This window comes from Lycorma delicatula, chromosome 2, assembly GCF_047948215.1.
Source record: "Lycorma delicatula isolate Av1 chromosome 2, ASM4794821v1, whole genome shotgun sequence".
In the NCBI taxonomy this organism is placed as follows: Eukaryota; Metazoa; Arthropoda; class Insecta; order Hemiptera; family Fulgoridae; genus Lycorma; species Lycorma delicatula.
This window is the reverse complement of record NC_134456.1, coordinates 163,265,012-163,288,434: the sequence shown is the minus strand read 5'-3', so window position 1 is coordinate 163,288,434 and position 23,423 is coordinate 163,265,012. Positions and strand designations below refer to the sequence as shown.

General features: G+C 30.5%; 1 protein-coding gene across 1 annotated transcript; it reads left to right on the top strand.

The window, feature by feature from the left end:
• Positions 1-300: 300 nt before the first annotated feature.
• Positions 301-19,412, top strand: LOC142319382 (uncharacterized). Its single transcript, XM_075356610.1, has 3 exons — positions 301-642; positions 11,812-12,126; positions 15,705-19,412. Exons 1-3 carry the CDS (start codon positions 421-423, stop codon positions 16,116-16,118), a joined length of 951 nt encoding a protein of 316 aa, XP_075212725.1. The 5' UTR covers positions 301-420; the 3' UTR covers positions 16,119-19,412.
• The last annotated feature ends 4,011 nt before the right edge of the window (positions 19,413-23,423 follow it).

Here is a 23,423-nt window from a genome sequence, read left to right as displayed (position 1 = left end):
AAATAGTTCTTTGAATCATAAATAGGTTGGTTAATAATGCGTTTTTTATTCAGTTTTGAAACTATCTATATTTGCTACATAGCAAATATAGATAGTTTCAAAACTGAACTGATTATTGTCCATAATCATTAGCGATGGAAATCACTGAAGAATTAAAAACAAAACAAAAATTGATTATACTTTCATTAAATATTTCAATTATTTAAAAACTCCACGGTTGTAGAAATAATTTCTGTTCTACCGTTCTCCGAGAGATATTTTGTTCTAATATGTTTGTTATTAATTCATAACCTCGTTTATCTTACTCCCTGCCCAACGAACCAATCATCTGTGCGATACTTGTTGTTATTTATTATTACGTTATGTTCAATTTATAAAACGTTAATAGAATACCCATTTTACGTTTTGATCGAGTGTATTATGTACACATCTCATTTAGTTAGACTATGCTCTAGAAGAAGTTTTAGACTCTCTGTTGTCAGTGTTGTTATTTTATATTTGTTAGTTATAATAGTTCTGAAAGTAAAAACGAATTCATTAGAAAGTATTTCCGGATTGGTTCCTAATATAGTTCATTTTATAATTTTTAATAATACCAAATTAGATTTCACATCGTTTCTTTCAATTACATCTGTTTTAAAAGTAAGTTTTGAAAATATTATTTTCAGTTGGTAATAATTTTTATTTCCGTTATATGGGGTATATTTTGTTAACGAATGTTGAAATTATTTTCTTTGTGGTATGGTGATAATTCCATTCGAAACGCAGAATGGGAGCATAACTTATTGTTGTGAGTGCTTTTACTATCATAGTTATGGCGATCATACCCTGGTATTTACAAGAATTTAATTTAATGGATTAATTCTTTGAGGCGTAATATTTTTGGAAAATATTAGTTTTGCGTGTCAACACAAAACATACCTAAACACGAAGTAAATACTACTTCAGTTTCTTCGAGACAGTTTTCTTTCAGGATGTATCCATAAATATTATAAACAAATATTTAATGCCAATTGGTTCAAAGTAACTGTATAGATCATGACGAGAATGGATTGGTGTGTTTGTATAATACTCCACAGATAAAAAAGGACTTCAATGCTACTACCGAAATGGACCAACGGAAACCTAAATATAACCTTGATCAGAGGAGTATCACAAGATGCTTAGTTAATTTTAAAATAAAAAAATACAACTATCCCATACTAATAATAATTACTCATATAAATGCCTAAGTAACATAGAAATAACCACAGAATAAATTGGAAGACATTTTTGAAAATTACACAAGAAATATATTTCATGTACAAGTTTGAGATTTTTAACAAATTGTTAAATTAGTACTTTTTCAAACTCGTGGACAAAATAGTATTGTTTCTAAAAAAGGAATTTTCAACTTTATTTTAAATAAGTGATGGGGAATTTAGTTCCTAAGGATAATAAAGCTACTTTTTAAGCCAAAGTATTCTATTGAGTAGAATTGTGTTTTTTCACAAAAATATTGTGCCTGCTTTAGTAGAATTTGATTTATTATGTTTTAGGAATAACCAACTATTGTCTTGAGTAAATCTTACACACATTTATAAGTATAAATACATGGATAAGTCGGTTTTAATGTACCAAATAGCTGATAAGTATTTATGGGCATGAAACAATGATGTGTTGGCCAGTTTTTGTATCTTGGCTTATTTTTTTGAGTGCATCAAGATATGATATTGTACTTCAAATAGAAATTTGGATATATGTAAACATAATAAATATTTAATAATGAAAACAAACTTAGAACTTTATTAAGATGCTTTAAAGTAAAACAGTACAGTTTTATTTTGTTTCAGATTAAATCAATTTGATTGCCCGTTTGTCATTTAATAAACGCCCAGAAATTTTGCACTGTGGACAATAGAAATATTGGAAATTCTATCCTGTAATTAGCCGCATAATGTGAATCTGAAAATACAATGGTTTATCCATATTTAAAGTTTTAGATAGTTGCAGTCTATTCGGTGAATAATTTATTTTTTGCCCAGGTCTGAATTATAAAAACATACTGAATAGTATTAATTGTAGTCTTGCTTTCTGAAGTTTGTTCTGGTGCAGTCACCATTAATGACAAAACAACGTTATTTTTATTCTGTTTTTTTTGTGGTTTGTCTATGTTGGTTGACAGTAAAAATTATTCTGCAAATTATAAACATCTGAAATTGATAAATCACTCCTGTAAATAAAATGCTTTTAACAACTTCAAAATATTTTTAGTTGCTTTGCACTCATGTTCAGCTAGTCAAGAAATTATCAAAATAATGACTGAAAGTGTTTGTATAAGTATGTAAACAAAATTAAGTGGGGTGATAGATAAAAATATAACTAGCTTCACATGGGAAATCATTCTTAGATATACCATATATGTGTCATACTTTATATGTTTTATTGATAATTAATAGTTTTAAAATTATTAATTATATATATATATATATACATATATATTGCAACGTAGTGATTAATGCTAATTTACTGATTAATTTTTCAGTGCTGTTTCTTAAAAAATAATTTTTTATAATAATGATTTAATAAATGTAATCTGATAATTTCATTGGCTTTCCGTTATTGCTACTTAAAAATTATACCCAATAACATTAGTATTAAGGTAAATTTTAAAAGAGTGTTTACATGTTTATTTGAAATACCTGATTATTTTGCTGTCAAATTTTTGTTTGCCTGGTAATTTCGTTTTCAGATAATGTATATGTATATCCAGTAGTGATCAGATTGATTTTTGTTAGATTTTCTTGTCGAATTGGTATTAGATTATCACTGTGTTAGAAAAAACATAAGGAGATATACCTTGAGAGTGAAAATAGCTTACTTTAAATTTTTCTGTCGATTCATTTGTAGATCATACACAAATCAGCCATCAAACACCATTATAAACTCCTGACAAAACCTTTTGTACCAGAAATTTCAGGGAACTTCTGTTTCATTCAAAGCTTTATTTTGTTCATATATTTCATTTTCAGAAATAATTTTTGTTTCAAGATATCCTTTTCTGACTGGTAAAAAAGCACGCAACTTTTGAGTACCTTGGATCGGCAATGCTTTTGCTAAATGAAGTGCTAAATACTTCTCTTCTTTCTAATATTCTTCAGTTGAAACAAATATGAAGTTCCTATTTTTAATATTTGACCGAGCCAAGTCATAAAGCTAAGTGACTGTTGTTATTTGATCTTGGTGGCGTTGTAAACTTGCTTTTGATGCTAATCTTTTAAGAATACCACCAAGACCATGCATTCTTGCCGTGTGATGTGGCAAAGAAGTGCCATCTGCCTCAGCACCAAAGTCATACTTATGATACGTTAAATTCACAAAATTTCCATGATTTTTTATTGTACTGCTGAGCCATCTGAGAAGTAAATTTAGTTTATTCACAATATTATACTTTTCTTTTAAAAACTGAATTAATTATGAAAAGGTAAACATATTATGTCATGCCTAAGGCAGTCAAACATAATAACTAAGTTATCATTTAAAGTGTCTGCAATGTCTTGGCTTTTAAAATAAATAGTGAAAGGATAATTTGTAGCCTGTCGATTGTTCCAGTGAAACCCTTGGGCTTCATCTTGTAACACAAATGAATAATTTTCAGCAGCCACGTAATGTGATAAAGATTCCAGGTTCAATTACAGTTTTTAAATTTTTTAAGAAGTTTGACTGCTTAGAAGTAATGAATGAATGGTAAATGAGAATTGATAATTTTTCAATAAACATCTCAATAAAATTTTATATGTTCTACTCTACTGTTTCTAAACTTGAACGATCAGTTGATATCCATTGTTTAAAAGTTATTTTGTTTACAGAGTTTTCAAAAAATATGAGTCTAAAATTGTCAGAATCTGGAAAATTCTTACAACTTACCAAGATAGCAAATTTCTGTAGGTGGATTACAAATAATTTATGTCATACAGTGTTTATAAGAAGTGAAATGATTGATTGGTGCACTATTTTTTTAAATAATTTAGTTTATATCCTTCAAACATTAATTTCACGTTCTGATAGATAACACACACATATGCTATGAGTTCCACTGCCACCTGTTAAAACACAATTTTTAGGACGTAAAACAGCAAAGGTAAAAAACTCACTTTTAATAACTGTACGAGTAACTGTTGATGTATCTCTTTCAGATTAGCCAGTACTAGTCTTTCTTCAACTTGAATGTTTCCACAAGGTGATTTGATTGTGACAGTCTTTTTTGCCTGTTGCCTGACATTACACTACATACATCATCTGATTTATAAAATGCCTGAATACATCCAATTATGTTTTGATCCAGATACTTTCCAGATTTAGGGTTTGGTGATGAAAGAATCAAGTGAAACTTGTGTTTGATATGATTCAGTATGAGAAACGTGTGGCATATCTGTGAAGAGTGAAAGTGATAGCACTGCTATTTGGTTTACAACTTTTTGTTTGTTGGTTTACTATATTTGTTGCTTTTTGTGTGCAAGGGACAGCAGATATGGAAGAATCATGAACCGTGAACCCAGCACTAGTAAAACCTGATAAAGTTTATCTTCCATCACTACACATTAAGCTAGGTTTAATGAAACATTTTGTTATAGCTGTGGATCAAGATAGGACTGGATTTCACTTTCTAAATAACAAGTTCCCTAATATAAATGATGTTAAGATAAAGGAAGGTATATGTGTATTTGTTGGACTGCAAATAAGAAAACTAATGAATGATATTGAATTTGAAGACAGTTTGAATGAGTGTGAAGTTGATGTGTGAAAATCTTTTAAAAAGATTGTAAACAATTTCCTAGGAAATCATAAGGCAGATAACTACAAAGAAATTATAAATGAGCTTCTTAAAAACTATAACAGTTTTTACTATTCCTTAGTTTGTTCTCGTTTAGATTATGGTTAACACGCAATACCGTGCTTAAAATGCTGGATGCTGTACATCATACTTTCCTTTGGCTTGCTACAGGTGCCTTTAGATCAAGCCCTATTGGAAGCACCCTTGTTGACTGCAGTGAGCCATCACTTTGGAATAGACAGGACCATGTTTTAGCATATTATTTTACCCATCTTACAGGACAACCAAATCACCTGGTTTTTGACACAGTCCTTGGAAATCCTTATCTTCAGAAATATGAGGACCATCCATGTTATACTGCGCCTGTAGGTATTTGTATCCAGCGTTTACTATACCTTATAAATGCTTACGTACCTTCCATTTTTCCGTATTCATATCCTCCATGGAGAATCAACCTTATTAATTTTATGGTTGACCTCACAATATACAATAAAGAATCAACACCACCTATTTTCTTTCAGCAAATGTTTCACCATATTCTCTCCAAGACAAATCCAGACGCAGTGTTATACATAGATGGATCAAAAAATTATGACTGTTGGATGCACATTTATTGTTAATGACCGAACCTACATGATTGGTCTTCCTGGTCTTTACTGCTGAATTATATGCTATACATTAAGCATTGAATATCATTAACACTAAGTATCATCATATCCTTATTTGTAGCGACTCGTGTAGTTCTCTCCAAGCCTTAGAAAAGTTTTATTCTAGACATCCTATCGTCACTGACAGCTACTATTCAATCACTGAGTTGAACCATCACAACACACAAGTGAGTTTCTGTTTAATCTCTTGTAACATGGGGATTCCGATTGCTGCTAAAGACGCATGTAGTCAACCATCCTTCACTACCCGTATTAGTACATCCAACTTTATTAACCATGTCAAACATGCACTTTGCGCGAGGTGGCATGATAACTGGGTTACCACAGTTGACAACAAACTTTGTTATGTCAAAGATAACGTGTTGCCATTCCTCCCTCAGGGAAATTCGCGGAGAGGAAGTAGTCCTCTGCCAATTACAGGTAGGACATACAAGGGCTACTCATGAGTACCTGATGTCTGCAGAAAATGCACTGATATGCGTATGATGCTAGTATTGCTTGACTGTGCATCACATCCTTGTGGATTGTATACATCATGCGGCCTTGTGTCATAAATTTAAATTGCCTAGGAATTTTTGTCAAATCCCAGGCAATAATAAAGAAGTTTTGGACCATGTACTTTTATTTCTTTGCAATATTAGTATTTCATACTTTTTAATAGTGTCCTTAAAATTTTCTTTTTTGTACGTTAGTTGTATATTTTTGTATTTATCATTTTAGTTTAAGTTTTTTATCTTGTCTTTGTTTTTAGTATTTTAGTTTGAGTTTTAATTTTGTTTTTAAATTTTTATTTTGTTTTCATTTTGTTGTCTTATTAGATTTTATATTTCATATTTTTGTTTTCCGGATGATGATAACATGGAGATGATTTTCACCCCTCCCCCACCAAAAAATAGACAACTTGTAGAAAACATACAAAAATTGTTTCTCTTTCTGAGCATACCAGTGTGATACAGCAACAGATAGCTTCTGAGTATGGTGTTGGACTAGGGACAGTGAATGCTATTTTAAAACAATTTAAAGAGACTGATTCCTTTTTATCAAAAGAAAAGATGTGGCCACAAAGGAAAAACTTCTCCAACATAGGATTACTTATTATTAGTAAGAATAAGTAAACTTGATCCAAAATTATCTGTTGGACATAAATCGAGAATTTACAGCCAGAGGAACAGATTTACATGTGATAACTGTTAAGAAACCTACTTCTTGCAGCTGGATGGAAAGCTAGCCCAGGTAAAAAGCAGCTTTTAACACCAGTAATATACAAAAAAAGGCTCTTGTGGGTCAAAGAACATGCTAACTAGACCAAAGAAAATTGGAAAAATTTTGTTTTCCAACAAGTTAAATTTTTATGTTCACAGGCTAAGGGTTCCATACATTAGAAAAGCATCAAGATGGAAATTCATCATCCACTTATATCCAATCATAAGTTAAACTCCCCAGAAAAAATGTGTTGGGGTTGATTGAGATTTGAAGGCATTTGTTCATTACTTCCATTAGATGGTAAATTGAAAGGTGATGGATTTATCATGATTCTGAAGGAAAGGGTTGTGACACAACTTCAAAACATATTCTCACAAGGGAAGGGAGTGTTCCAGCAAGATTTGGTGCCATGTGCCATACTGTCATGAAAGTGGAAAAATTTTTCAAAGAATGAAATATCAAAGTGCTTTCGTGGCCAGGCAACTCCGCAGACTTAAACCTAATTGAAAACCTTTGGGAAATAGTCAGTAACCAACTCAAAAATTAATAGTATTAAAAAACTAACCCCCCCGTAGAGCATCATGGTTTCATGATGAAGAAATCAAAAAAATGTGTAGTACACCTGTTGAATTGATGTCAAATCATTACATGAAGTGATAAAGAATAAAGGAGGATATATTAATTTCTGGACATTCACAGATTGTAAAGGTTAAATAACATCTTCGTTTAGATTAACTTGCATGCTATTTGAACTTATTTGAAAGCAGCATCAAATTCTAAGATTCAGTTATCAACATTCTTGCAAAAAACAAAGTCTTGTTTTCCAGTGTAATTAATAAATAACTTTTTAAATAATATGGAAATTATTCTTTTAGAAGTAATACGCATCTTTTCCTCAGTCATTACTGAGATTATTAGTAGTACCAATTGCAAACAGATATCCTTTAGAATATGTAGTCAAGTAATATGTTAACTTTTTTTCTTGATATGTCACATTTTTAAAGACCATCTTGTTGCTTTTATGTTAGTAAACTTCATACAGTTTAAGTGGTTGAGATTTTGATATTTTATGCTATTTAGAAAACTTGCATAACGTGTTAATATTTTTGTATGTGTGTTTTTGTTTTGTACAAGGTGATTTGCAAAGCGTATGGGATTTGTAAAAGTTATATGATTTCCTAAGGTCTGTTATGGAGTCTTTGCTTATGTATATTTACTTTGTATCAGCTTGTGTTTATGCAACCATTCATCTAATTACAATCATAGAGGTGTTATTTAATTTGCATACATAAATTGAATCAACCTTCGCAAATTACCTTATAAAAACAAGGTACAATATTAACTACAATATGCAGACACAGTGGCATTTGGCATTTACATTTTTTCTTCAGTTGTATTGTATTTAAACTTTTATTTTAGGAGTGCTTAGCAGAGCTGGTTTTACCCAGTAGATACTTAAAATATTAAGCTTATTTTCAATCATGGGGTAGGAAATGAGTTTGAATTGGCTAACAGGCGACCTCCCAGATAAAAACAAGATAAGCTTTTCAGATTATGATATCCTCAACATAGAGACCTAGAAGGGTCAAAACTACATCACAGAACTGATTATTGGGAAGAAGGAATCAAGGAAAAAGAAAAGGAATTAGTGATTAGAAAGGACAATTCTCAGATCTGCATTATGAGATACACAACTCCACCTAGAGAAAAGCCCATCCTGGCAGTAGGTGCCCATATTCTGTCCTCAGTTCTCAAAAGATGGGCCATTTTTACTCAGGGTTATGCATCACATTATTGATCAACAAATTTTTTCAAAACAGTTTAAAAAAAGTTATATCACTATTAATAATCATTTAAAATGTTTGACATGTTTAATTTTTGTTGATCAATAAATTTAAACCCTTATTCAATTAAATAAATTTTTATATATATTGCTAATGGAGTATGATTTTAAAAATTATCCAACTCTTTCCAACAGTGTAGACTTGTGTTTACAGATCATTACAAGTTCAGGGTAAAGGAGGTAAAGGTATTCAAAAGTAATAACTTATGTTAAGAGAACAAATTAATATAATTTAATAATCATACCAAGTTTTAATGTAGATTAGTCAAGTTCAATCTTTCATAGTTTGACAGATGTCTAGATGATAATCTAACTCTTTCCAGGTGTTTAGGAACAGTTACTTTTATACGAATTTGAATATTAGATCATGGATACCAGTGTTCTTTGGTGGTTGGGCTTCAATTAACTACACATATCAGGAATGGTCGACCGGAGACTGTACAAGACTATACTTAATTTACAGTCATACATGTCATCCTCTGAACTAATACCTTATGGTGGTTCCGAGGCTAAACAGAAAAAGAAAGAAAAGTGTTTAGGAGCACCTGTGGCATTATTAGACCAACAGTTTCAAAAATTCTCTGTTTTAAATCATCCAAATCATGAACTTTTCTTTGATACACACAAGTTTTAATAAATCCCCAAGCAAAAAGGTCAAAAGGTGTGATATCTGAAGATCTAGGTGACCATGCAGTTGGACCTCCTTGTGTGATCCAACATCCAGGGAATGTGTTGTTCAATAACATAACTTTTCATTGAAAGTGTGGTGGAGTATCATTTTGTAGGAAACTGAAGCCTGCAGGAATCAGAGAATAGCAAACTTCTCAAGCATGTTGAAGTACATTTTTCCTGTCACAGTGGACTCTAAAAAAAATTGACCAATGATCCATTTTTGTGCAGTCCTAACCAGACTGCCTTTGGTATGTCCCTTTCATTTTCAATTACCCTATGGGAGTTTTCAGTACCCCATGTTCGACAATTGTGTTTGTTAACTTTACCACATGCATGAAAGGTTGTTTCATCACTTGATAACTTATGAAGATAATTAGCATTGTTTTTGATATGGTGCATTTCTGCAGCAAACTAATATCGTGGGCAGTGATCATTTGGTTTAATGTGATGAAGGACCTGTATACTTGCAAATGGAGCTGCTTATGTATAATGTCGTGAATAGTGGAACGAAGAACTTACAGTTTATAATCAGCCCACCTAATTGACTTTCCAGGATTGGCAGTGAATGCATCAGGTACACAATCTACAATATCACTAACTAAAACTTTTGAATGATTTCCAGTTTGTGAAACCAAACTTCCAGTTTCTCTTAAAAGTCTTATTCCGCTGACGAATAGACTTGGATGTAGGAGTATCAATATTCCATTCAGTTCATATACACCATTGATCACACATAACTGATTGAAACTCCAACCAAAGCACATGTGGGATCCATATCTCAACTGACTACAATTGGACTTTCTTTTTCCTGTTTAGCCTCCGGTAACTACCGTTTAGATAATTCTTCAGAGGATGAATGAGGATGATATGTATGAGTGGAAATGAAGTGTTAGTCTTGTACATTCTCAGTTCGACCATTCCTGAGATGTGTGGTTAAACTACAATTGGACTGTGAGTTGGCTTGTCTGCGCATGCTTATCCCGGTGACCTTGAGAGTATATAGAACAAATCATGGAGATAGTTTCTGTTGATTGAGCCTATGATTAATAAAGATTATGATGACTGGTTTTCAAATACTTCTGTTTAGATTTAGCCTGGACACTCTGTATATCAAGACTTTGTCAGTAATGTTTCTGTTGGCAATGATCACTGTCTTGTGTTTGTTAATTTAGTATGTTATGTTTATCAAATTTGGTATGTTATAAATTTTGTATGGTTCTAAAGTGTTGAGATCACAGTTTTTAAATAGAATATTAGTATTTCTTTGTTGTGTTTTAATATATTTATGCACTTTACCAATGCACATATTTAGCCATAAAAAAAACATATAGACTTCACATTACAGAATCATTCTTTACAGATCACTTTATAAAAATATGTATGCACAAAAAGATAGTTATTCTTGGTAACTTTCTTATTACAATGATCCATAGTGTGTCACTAACATGGGCCAAATTATAATTTTTATTATTAATTTTGATTGTAATTTATATTTGCCATTAAAAAATCCCAGCAAGTCACATTTTTATGTTTCCATGTGGTTAATTGCCACTCTCTGTTATATTGTAGTATTTTCTTCCTGTCACAGTTGGAAATTCCTACAGGTTACTGGAATTATGTCTTTGCTCCCAGCTGAGAAATTACAAATAAACTAGTTTAGTGTGATCATTATTTTTGAGTGTGTTTTAAATTGTTAAGTAAACGTAAAAAAAAATAGCAAAAATAAATAACATAATTAAAATAAAAATCTTATTTTGGTTGTAAATTGAGAATTAAAATAAAAACTTCACTCCTTATGGGTTTTTTCTAAGCTGTAGTGTAAATAGTTCAAAAGAATAGAGTAAATAAAACAGAAGCTCTTTAGCATTTACTGTTCTTGTAATACATTGTTGACTCTCTACTAGTCATTTTGATGATTGCTACTTTTATTTTATAAACACAGAAGGATATTAAAAAAAAAATTAAGTAATATCTGAATGTGCCATCTACTCTTACACCTGTTCCTCATGGAAAAGGCTTACTGATACCAATTATGTCATTGAAGTGGGATGTATTAACATTTCAGAGCTCAGTGATAGTGATAATACAAAGCTGATGAAAGTGTAGACCATCTGAACACATTTGTGGTTTCATTTATAGTCCTTGATGTCAAGGGAACCCCATCATATCCATTAAAACGGATTAAATGATTTGTTGTGTGGCTTGTGCTTATCATAACAGCAGGCTTAACTTCTCTGCTGGATTGGAATATTGAATTTGTTAACAGATGGAACAAGTATTACATCCTTCAAAAAAAGAAATGCTACTTTCTCAGTGTTTTATGTAATGGAGGATTCTTCTTGTGTATTTTTTGACATTGACAGATTAATTTCTGAAATAGGAGTAGACTATAAAAGCTATAGGTGTTACAGTTATTTTGTGTTTATTTTTTAACTTTCTGCTGCAAAATCAAATAGAAATAATAATTTCACTGGTGAAATATAAAACAAAATGTGGTTTTTTTATATTACTAGTATAAGATAGTCACAGTTCATTTTCTGCTGCACATTATATATTTTAATGATTGGATTATAATATTTTGCTTTTACTTAATCATGGAGTATTTTTTGTAGGTTCAACGTCCAGAAAAAATTTTGGTTCACTGTGACTGTAAACAATTTGAAGATCATTACTGGGGAATTTTATTAGAAATATCACATAAAGTTTTGGTGCCAATTGAAGTGGTATATTTACCAAGACCTACTCATGTTTTTGGTCAGACTTTAAGTTCAGTATTTCATTCTACAGATGTTGCAAGAATACATGTGTTAATGAATTATGGAGGTATATATCTTGATACTGATGTTCTGATACTTAAACGTTTAAATGAATTTTTTAAATTTGAAATGGTTGTTGGATGGCCACCAAATGAAAATATTGGTACTCAGGTGAGACAGTTATTAATGACAATATGTAATTAAGCAATAGATATATTTTTTAAATTAATTTACAAAGATTATTTCTTAGTCAGTAAATATATTCATCTACCCACTTTTATAATAGTAGGTTTTCTTTAATAGTGAACTATATTTCTAGTTATTTAAAATACTGATAGAGTTAATTTTGACTGCCTCCTTTTTTCTTCTTTTTTGTCCATAATCTACTCTAGGAAAATGTAGTTCTTTGCTATTATGAGATTATTCAAAAACTTTTAAGATATGAGACTAATAAAGGTTCATGGAAAATTTATGTTTGACAGTACTGCTATGTCTGACAGAATCCATGAATTGTTAGTCCTCTATTACAGCATTATTTTATTTACAGTTTTGCCATATCAGTTCCTGCTAGCTGTGTGGAAAACAGTTAGCAGGGACTGTTTGTTGTGTAACCAATCCTGTTAACTGTGTGGAACAAAAGGAAAAACTGCTAATAAATTTTATTTACAACTAATTTCTATTTATAGAAACGAAGTAGACAAAATTGTTATTAAACTCAACACATACTTACCCTCAAGGAAAAATTCAAAATCTGTGTATTAAGATTAAGAAATCATGAAAACTGGGTTCTGGGACAGAATAGGAATACTTCTTTTGATCCTAAAAAACTTTATTGGTCTATAGTAAATAAAATGGTGAGGGGTGTTACTAAAGTATTCCTACCACGTGTATCTGTGCACAACTTGTTTTGGAAATAGTTGTAACAGACCTGCAAGTTGAAAGTTTTGGTACTGGGAAACCTACAGTTAACCTGTTAATATTTTTATTAATTTTTAAGCTCCTCACTTGTTTCTCTGTCCCTTTGAAATAATTCTGTAAAACATTAAGTATCTGGAAATCAGAATGAATCCTATTTAGTTTAGTTTATTTAAAATTCAACTGTGAATAAATGTTATGAATGGCTATCTGATGTTTTTTGTCTTTCACGTGATGCTTTTTTTAATATTTTCAAATTCTCCAGTATAAAAACTTAATATATACAGCTTGTCTATATTTATTTATTCTGTTCAATATATTAAAGTATTCATGGTTTAAAGAATCCATGTTTACTTTTTTCACCTTTATTTCAAACTCTATTCTGAATAATCTTCGGCACTTAATTTCTGTCTCATTTCCTCAACACCTAATCTTTCTTTTCCTTTTCTTTATGGGTTCCTTCTATTGAAGACCTTCTACGACTTTCCTCTGTTTGAAGATCACATAGTAGAACGTAGTAATAATTATCTGAAGTGTTATTTACTTCACTGTCTAATTTCAAGTAACAGAAGGAATTTAGCCAACTTCTGTTTCCTGCACAAGAGAGCATAATACAACTTGTTACCTGCCTGTAAGATTTTTATGCTTTACATGACGACTTTTGTGTAGATACTGAACAGTTATTTTCAAGTTTAATCCTTAATAAATTGAGTGGGTCCTCTTTGGACAAAATTATTAAGATTATTACTAAATAAACAATTGTTTCTTTTTCAATATGGCTAAAGAAAAAAAACAACAATCCTTTATGCATGGTTAAAAGGGCACATAGTACTTTATTACAAATGTTAGTGAATTTACTTCAGAACAAAATCTTATTTTATCACAATTGGACCATGAAATACAAGGAACTATAAAATATTTTCTTAACCCAGCTTCTGTCTTCTATTTTTCCTGTACATCTTTAAATCCTACTTTCACCTCTTCCAAAAGGGTAAATGGGATAAAATTTTCCCTAATTATTATCCATTTCTGTTTTCAAGTTTTTGGAATTTCCAGACTTGGCTCCATACTTTGTTAAAGCCATTTTTAATTTTTAACTGTTCCGAGTATTAATCAAAATTACCATTACTTAATTTTCATGAGAACTCCTTTGGAATAAAGATGATAAATCTCAGCTCTGTAAATGTTCAAGAAAAGGGAAAGTAGATTAATGATTATGATGATGCATTTCCTATTTAGATATGAGATGTGATTGGAAAGTTTTAAGATAGCTGCTGCCACTGCTGAACCAGATAAAAAGCAACAGATTCAAAGATGGCTGCAAGTCAGTTGAAGATGACCCCCGGTCTGACTGGCCTTCCACTTCAAAAACCAATATAAACATTGTGAAAGTTCATGATTTAGTGTGCTCTGATTGTAGATATACAATTAGGCAGATGGTTGATGAACTGAATTTTAGTTTCTGTGCAGTTCAGTCAATTTTAACTGAAGATTTGGGCATGTGTCAAGTGTCTGCGAAATTCATTTTAATATTGTCAGACCAGCAAAAGCAATACCAACTTAAAGTGTTCAAAGAATTGATTAATCTGGGCGAAATTTATAAATATTTGTAAAATAGGATAATTACAGGTGAGAAATGTAGGGTTTATGGGTGTGACCCAGAAACAGAGGCACAATTATTGCATTGGAAAGGTCTAGCTATGTCACGACTGAATTATTGCAATGAAGTCAGTGAATATGAAGATGGTGGTTATCTTCAATTCTACGGATGTAATGCATTGTGCATTTGCTCCAAGGGGGCAGACAGTTCCATGTTTATAGTATAGGAATACTATAAGTGTCCTTCAGCGTTTGCACTAAAATGTGCAGAAGAAAGAGCTGCACTCTGATGGGTCTTCCACCACAACACACTGGCTCATCGTGTGTTCTCAATCTCCGACCTTTTTACCAAATTCCTTTGCTTCTATAATCTTCTTATTCCTCTGATTTAACCCCTATCAACTTACACCTGTTTCCTAAATTGAAATTTTTGGTGAAATGGAACTGATTTGAAGACAGCCAAACAAGTAAGGAGAGGGTTCTTAACACCCTTAAGAAAGAAAATTTCCAGGAATGCTTCCAAAGTGGAAAACGATTGGGAGTCAGAGTATTCAGTCAGAAGGGGAATACTTTGAAATTGCTATCCCAGTCTTAAAACTTTCTAATTGTACCTTGTATAATGATCATTTGTAGCCTTTTCACTCTGCATAATTATTTTAATATTTGTTTATGAGTAAGAGTGAATGAAAAAAAATTGGTAAGTAAAAAGAGAAAAAAATCAGTGCTGTATTAATATTTTGTATTTTAATGTTATAAGGCTGTATTCATTTTTTTTTTATATATCTGTAAGACTTGCATCTGCCAGTGAGGTGTTGCTTTACTGTAGATGGCATTGCATGACTGATATGAATAAATAAATTTTTCCTTACTATGATTAATTAAAAAAAAGAATTATCGAGTGAATGCTAATGATAGACAGATTAGTTAAAAAAGCAACCATTTATAATTAAAAAAGTCACAAAAAATAATATAATTACAACTCCATATTCATTAGAATGGTTACTTTGAATAATTTTCTAAAGTCACTAATTTATTTACTCACTTCTGTTTAATTAGTTATAAGTATACTTCGCAATATTGTGAATATTTTTATGTTTATGTATTTTTATATTTTGTGAATATTTTTATATATTATACATTTTTAATATTGTGTATTTTGCAATATTGTGCATGCAGTAATATACATTTTCAATTTAGTTCATTTATTCCTCTAAAATTTGTATAATTCTTTTTAGATTTTGATTGCAAAGAAGGATGCACAGTTTCTTAAACTGTGGTTAAATGGTTATCATCGTTATAGACCTAGAGCATGGTATTATAATGCAGGTCAATATCCAACAGAACAAATACTTGAGAAAAATCCAAAGCTTATTCATAGAGTTCCAAAATTGTTTGGTGTACATAATTTATTAGATAAGCTGTACAGCAGTTCAAAATGGCCTGAATGGAGAGATTATTTTTCTGTACATCTTCTCAGTCGACACCCACCTGCACCTAAAGGATTAAATGAAACATCAGTTATTAAATATGCTGCACCATTTGGGGAAATAGCTAGGTGGTTGCTTTTTGATTTAGAACCACATACTATAAATTTACATGATGTGCAGTTTTATGGTTCTTCAACATTTCCTCCTGATTATATCCAATGACTTTTTTTTAAATTAAGTGATAATTTAAAATGTGAATAACGGGACAAAAGCACTTTACTTTTTGCCTATTATGTTCATTATGAAACACAGTACACATTTTCTGGTTCATTAACATAGATTAAAAAATAATTTATAAAAAATTGGGATAGGTGTGAAAATGTGCTTTAAATACATTGTATGTGATTTATTAATTGGCTTTTTGTTTTTATTATTTTTAAGTCATCTCTGTTGCTAGTAAATGTATGATTTTATTTTAATTCTGTCATTGCTGTAGTGGATTAACTGATGCAGTTGTTTTTCTGTACCTGTATTTGTTATCTTGTAGAGTAGAGTACACTTGTGAAATTATTTTTTTGAAATTTTATTAATTTTCTTTGTCTGGTTTGGTATACTACTATATTTGTTTTTTATAACACACAAAAATATTACTGTATTTGACTACAAGTTGTTCATAGTTAAGTACATGGTTTATTTTTGTTATTAAGTATATAATTACTTATATAAGACTCATCGTTAATCTGAATAGTTTTTTAATGAAGACTTAAAAATACTTATATTATAAGAGTTACTTTGTTTGCAACAAATGTTGAAAATGATTTACTTTTTTTACTATGTATTTATCAACACATTTCTTCATGTTCCTCCTAATTACCTCTCTTTGCTTTTTTTCATATATTTCCTTGATGACATTGGTACTATTCATCTTCAATTGTCCAAGCACATAGGTTACCTCTGGAGGCAATATCAGTTGAGTTGCTATCAAAGCAAATCTAGACTGGTATTAGAGATCTTAGTTGTCATTGTGCTGTAAAAATTATTTTTTGTTAGTAAAAATTCAATGAATCATATCCATAGCAGAATCAGCACAATGATGATTTTCATTTTTGTGCTGGAACCTTAGATAACTGTAAATTATGTTCTTAAACCAGTGATTAGCAACCTTTTCACCAGTCAGGAGTCAATATGAAATGAATTTGTTAAGAGTAGAATTTCAGCGTTCTCATAGCAGAACAAATTGGACCTAAAAAAATATTCTTTTGTTCAATTAACTTTCTCTAATCTTTGCTAAGAAATAATATTTGCTGCTTGAATCTCCTTATCATTTTTTATTAATAAAACTATAATGTCTTTTGAGCAGATTATTCAAGCCTGGACTTGTTCGTGAAGTATATTTAAAAAATAGTTTCATAATTGCTTTTCTTGATACCGAGTTTAAGGATCTGTTTTGTGATAATTTTCACAATAAAAACATGTTTTTCATTTGTCAACTGTTTTTTGAAGACATGGTTACAATAGGATGTACAAGTTAATCCAATGACGAATACACTTTTGTTTAAAATTATGAATCTTTCATCTGTCAAAGTGCATTTTTCTGCAACACAAACATAACCTTCTAATATTACTGAACATATCCTTGAAACCAGAGGTTCACAAATGAGGAGTTGTAAAAGATTACTACGAAATAAATACAACGGGTATTTATAATGGTGTAAAACAATTTATGTAAAGTTTCATATTTTGTTTGTTAGAAAAAAATGCACAAACATTTAATTCACGTTAATAAATAAAAACAAGACACTTACTGATCAGATGTGAACTGATTGATGCCATTTTGCATGTCATGAAAAATGAAATGAATACTTCTTTGCTGCTGACAGCATGTGAATACAGCTGCACTGATTACTGAAACAACTGTTCCACATATGAGGATGCAAATACTTTTATGGGGATGCAAACGCTTAACTTATATGTTTACAATTCAGTATTTATTAAGCTTAAACTAAGGTCCACATGTGTGAACCTGTGGACTGAAGAGGTTAGTTTCCTTTTACTCAGTTTTTCTGTCTGTTACAGTAACATCAGTTATGTAATATCTGGTTAGTGCTACTGTAACATACTGCAGAGTTGTACTATACTACCTGTTATGTTTTACTAAGTTGTCTCTATGTTGTGCCTACATGTGCAGAGTTTTCATAAAGAATTTCTTATTATTTTTCTGTGTATTTATTATTATTTTTAAATGTTTTTCTATTTATCTATACTAATACACATGTATAGAATAAATAAACTTTTTAAAAGGTATTATTATCCCTCATACAACTTTAAAGAAATGAAAATTTTTCATAAATGTCAGTGTAGAAATTAATAATTTAAAAAATGCTATTCTGAAAAATAAAATTAATAAGACAGAATTACATTCTAAAGACAAAAATATCCAACACGTTTTCTAACTGGTGTTACCAGATGTTTACTTTGTTTATAGGAGTTTTATTTTTTCTTGTATTAAATAATGCCATAAATGAGATCAGTTAATCAACTAACTAAAATTCTTTTTAAACCCCCTGAAATGCATTACAATTATTGCATGGCCGATGAATAAGAAATGCATATTTGTGTCAGTTTTGCCAACAATGTAATGATGGTGTTTAAATCTGTGCACTAGAACAATCAAGTCAGATAGATGTTCTTTTTAGTTTCCACCTGCAAACTGTTACATTTTCCCCAGAATGCATTATCTGGGATCTAAGATAGAATTAGTTTTCTTTTAACAAATTTAAAAATATGTTGATTATGTCATTTTGTAAACATTTATTAAAAAACAGTATTCATATTGAACACTAATGAAATATGCATTTTCATAAGTTTTTTTTAAAAATGGATGTAAAATAATTCATAAAGGTTTTTAAGTCATGCGTTTGTTTTATTTAATCTCGATAAGTTTGTTTGATAGTTTATTTTATTATTGTACGTAAATATTGTATGTAATTTTATTATTGCTGTAAAATCAAGACTATTGAATTTTCAAATAAATAAATATTGTAATTACAAACTGCATAGTTATTTTATAGTGTTGTTTAATTTTTTAATCTATTTTAAAAGTACTATAATGCTGTTCAAAGAAATTATTGAAGTTTGAAGTATTGGATTTGTGTTTTATTTTATTTTAAAGCAAAAATATGTTTTTTATTACTTGTTTTTTTCCTAGGAAGATCAGACTGCATATTGTTTGTTGATTATTGTGCATGATGACAATTTTTTCAGTTGATGTCCATTTTAACCATCATTTTTTGTTACATAATTCTTATTAATATTTTAATAATTTCACAATATAGTTTTTTAATCAAAATGATGCATTGTTTGGTTGTAGTATTTTAAATTTGTATTTTTATTATTTTGTTGTAAAAAGTTCTTCATAATATATTTTTTATGTACTTAAAATAGATCAATAACATTTTTAATCAAAAATTGTTTATATTGTTAATAGAATAATAAAATAATTGTATTTTTTTAGTTTGAAAATATTTAGCATTTATTAAAAAAATGCTCCTTCTTATTATGTTTTATTCCTTTAAATCCATACACAAATGGTAATTTTTGTAATGTTCTTTATAAATATTTCAGTACTGTGTTTGAATTCATTACATCACATCAACCAGAATATATTAAGGCTTGTTTTTAATAAAAAATGTAATAAAATTTCAATATGTGATTGTGAAAAATAGAAAATTACGTAGTAAAGAAAAATGAAGAGAGAATATCAATCCATCTATCCAGCCTATGAGCTTTACTGAAACATAATGCAGATTCTTAATACATTATATGGGCATTCACCATCCCATCAAATTTCACCTTACCCTTATCTTCATACTGAATAATCATTATTTAATTTATTCATTATTAAGCAAAAATATTAGCCTGTGTCAATAGCAGTTTCTTTTAACTTGTTCTAACGTCATTTTTGACAGTGAATTTTTAATTCTAGTTGTTCTTAGTAACCTATTTTTTTTTAACTGTTATTACTTCTTGGGGCTGAACCTACTTTAATTACAAACACAGTCCCAAGGGAAAATTAGGGTACATTTATTTCTTTACTTCTTCCTCCTTCTTTGTTCAGATAATTACTTCCAAAATTCTCAATACTGTGTGCCACGCTTATTCGTTTTGCAGTATACTTCTGAGGATTTTGTTGGTTGTTAGCACATGAAATTTTGAGGCATGCTTCTCAAGACTTGATATATGTTGCAAAGTGTTGCATTTGAATATGGTGTGCTCTCCAGTATCCTCCCTTCCAAACTATAATCATACCCACCATAGAGCCTCCAATGACCATGCACACAGTTATGCTTTGAAGCAACTGTGACCACAACTGGGTCACTTGTATCCCAATTTCCTGTGCTTGCACACCAGATTCCAGAGATCTGAGATCAATCTATGGGTCCATCTATCCTTTATTGAGTGGCCCATTTCTCCTTTCATCTACAAAGAAGTGATACCTCCACCTTGCTTACCCCGCTGTTATATCACCTCCCTCTTTCCAATGAAGAGGTGCAGGGGTGAAAGGCTGGTCACTATCCTAGCGGCATCTCCCAAGATGGTCGTGTAACCTTAAGATACCTGTAGGGAGACAGCCCTTTGAGCCTGCTTCAGAATTGCCCAGGATTTCCTCTTAGTATCCTATTGAATAAATTGAATGGCTGTGGTTGCACAAACCATCCAAATATTTGTTACATTTGTGGTGAGTTGATATCCCAATGATGTGGAGGGAGTCAAAAAAAAATAATGCCTGCGGTTGTTATTTTTGTTCTTATGATGTTAAATGCTACTTAAGTGTACAGAAAAAGAGAAGAACCAAGGTGGATATATTAAATACTCATGCCTTCTTATGTGAATAGGACAGCTGACCACGTTGTCAACACTGAATACAAAACCATTGCCCTATAAGAAAATCGTTTAATGCAGGACCAAAATATTTTGAATGAAAGTAAGTCTTGTCAACTTAGAAAAAATATTTCTGCCACCACTCCAAATAAAACTGGTTTTCACAAAGCAGTTTTTAAAGCCTTATCAAAAGAAGATAACTCCTTTAAGTTCCTACGTCTCGAGTTCTCTCAACTGACAGAGGCTAATCTGTTAAAAGGCTATTTGTTGGGCCAGAAGTAAGAAAGGCTTTAAATGAAAACCTCCTCCTCACATTGGACTATGAAAATATGCTTGGATTGCTTTTAAAGATGTTTTTATTAAATTCTTAAGCAATAACCAAGGACCCTGGCTAAACATTGACATGAAAGGATTCATTGTTATCATTTGTTATGAAAAGATACATAAACATTGTTGAAAGGATGCTGGAAAAATTCAGATTGTGATGTTCTGTCAGGATAAAAATTCACTTTATACATGTGCATTTGGACTATTTACCAGAAAATCTTAAGGTTGTGATTGAAGATCTGGATGGAATGCTTTCACCAAATTTTTAAAAAGATGGGAAAAGTACCATGGATGGTGGATTGTCAATATGAGGAGTAATTATTGTTGCCTGCTATATTGTGATGATTAAGATTCATTGTAAACAAGACAAAGTAGCAGACAGTCCTTCACAAGCAAACAAAAAAGCATGAAGCTTCCAATTTAGGTAAAGAATCGTAAATTATTTTAAACAGTTGTGTTTGCCAATAAATAAAAAAATCATATCTTGCACATTCCATTTGACTTTCTGTAATTTTCATACACAATCAAAATAACTTGTGGAAGATTGTAAAAAAAACAGGTTGTTTTGGATTTACCACCCCTAAAAACTGTATATTCAGTATAATTTTTTTAAATAAGGTTCTGTAACTTAAATTTTGTTCATGATGAATGCATTATATCAGTACTATACTTAGAATGCCTTTTATCAAAAGATTTTAGAGAAGAATAAATAGAAAAAAAATGTATATACTTCTTTTAATATTTTAAGTAGAGTTGCTTATTTCTTTGTTTTGAAGTTCTGAATTTTGCTAAACTGTTATATGACTGCTGAGAATACAATTTTAATGGATAAATTCAAACAGTAAACTTAAGAGTAGGAATTTTATATAAAATTCGCCGGAGTAAGTATAAGTATTAAAATTCATTAGGTAAGTATAATTTAAAATTAAGCTGTGCCTGCCTTCACCTGTGTGATTTTTTTTGTGATTTAGTCATGGGAGATGCTTGTTATCAAAATATATCAAACAAAGGAATTAAAAAAACATCTTTAATGTAAATCTTCACAATATTAACCAAAAGTTCATTTCAAGTAAGGTTCCTTGTTCAGAGAGGTATGCAGTATTTTTACTTTCCCATCTATACAGCAGCTATAGTGAAGCTGTAGCTGTATGGAAGGGAAATATGGTGATCAGTCAAAATTGGGCATATTGGGTTTTCACTGAATCATGATGAATTGACTCCTAAGGACCCCGAAAACCAAAAAATGGCATAAAAATTTCCAGAATGAAATGCGTGTATGTATATATATTGGCATGTAAATCGCCTTATATCTCCAGAACTACTTTACTGATTTTTACCAAAATATTTCTATAGTAGGGGCATTGAGAAAAATGAAGTCGTCTCCAGATTTTGCTTAATTACGGTTGTATTTTTTTTTTAATAATTTTGTGAATATTAATAAACAACTTTTGTAAAAAAATGTTTTTGCTAAATTTCACCCCCACCCCTAAAAATGGTTTTAATTTTCAAGTTATAGAAGGCAGTAAGTACAAGGGTGATTTTCATTGCAGTTTTCTTTTTAATTTTGTGAATAATAAACTTTTGTAAAAAGTTTTTTCTAAATTTCACCCCACCCCTAAAAATGGTTTGTTTTAATCTTGAAGAGTTATAGACGGCAGTACAAGGGGTAATTTTCATGGTATTTTTATTTTTTTTTTTATAAATATTTTTGTGAACAATTATAAAAAAACACCTTTTGTGTAAAAACAAATTTGCTAAATTGCACCCCACTCCAAAAAAAAAAAAAAAATAGTAATAATTTTGAAAAATTGTAGAAGGTAGTGCAGCGAGTCATTTTCATAGCAGTTTTTTCTGTTAGCATCTTGTTGGATCTACAAATTTGTTCCCCATCAAAGTGGGGTCTTTTAACCCAGCCACCTTCCCTTATACACCCCACATCCCACATAGCGCCTGGACTACTGCAGCAGTCGTCTGCTATCTAATGACGTCACAGGTGAGTGGTAGAATTAAATAAATGAATACTTTTTTAAAGTGTAAAGATTTATTTAAGTTGGCTGCTAGTACCGCCACACCTGCGTGAATGAAATATGGTATGCACTCACGTTTTAGTTAGAATCATTGAATTTAATAAACAATATTGTATTGTATTTAAATAAAATGATAAGAATTAAGTTGTGGTTGTAAGCCATGCATCAAAAAAAATTGTGTGAGGGGAAAGTTCTGCAACTGTGTTGTCAGCTTTTTTTAGATAGAATAAAATAATTTATTTTTAAAAGTTAAAATTTACATATTTTTTTATGAGAATAATTTTTACAGATT

Coding starts and splice junctions, on each gene's coding strand:
- LOC142319382 (XM_075356610.1), top strand. CDS start 421: ATGTACACATCTCATTTAGTTAGACTATGCTCTAGAAGAAGTTTTAGA. Junction 643..11,811: donor CAATTACATCTGTTTTAAAA/GTAAGTTTTGAA, acceptor TATTTTTTGTAG/GTTCAACGTCCAGAAAAAAT. Junction 12,127..15,704: donor ATGAAAATATTGGTACTCAG/GTGAGACAGTTA, acceptor AATTCTTTTTAG/ATTTTGATTGCAAAGAAGGA.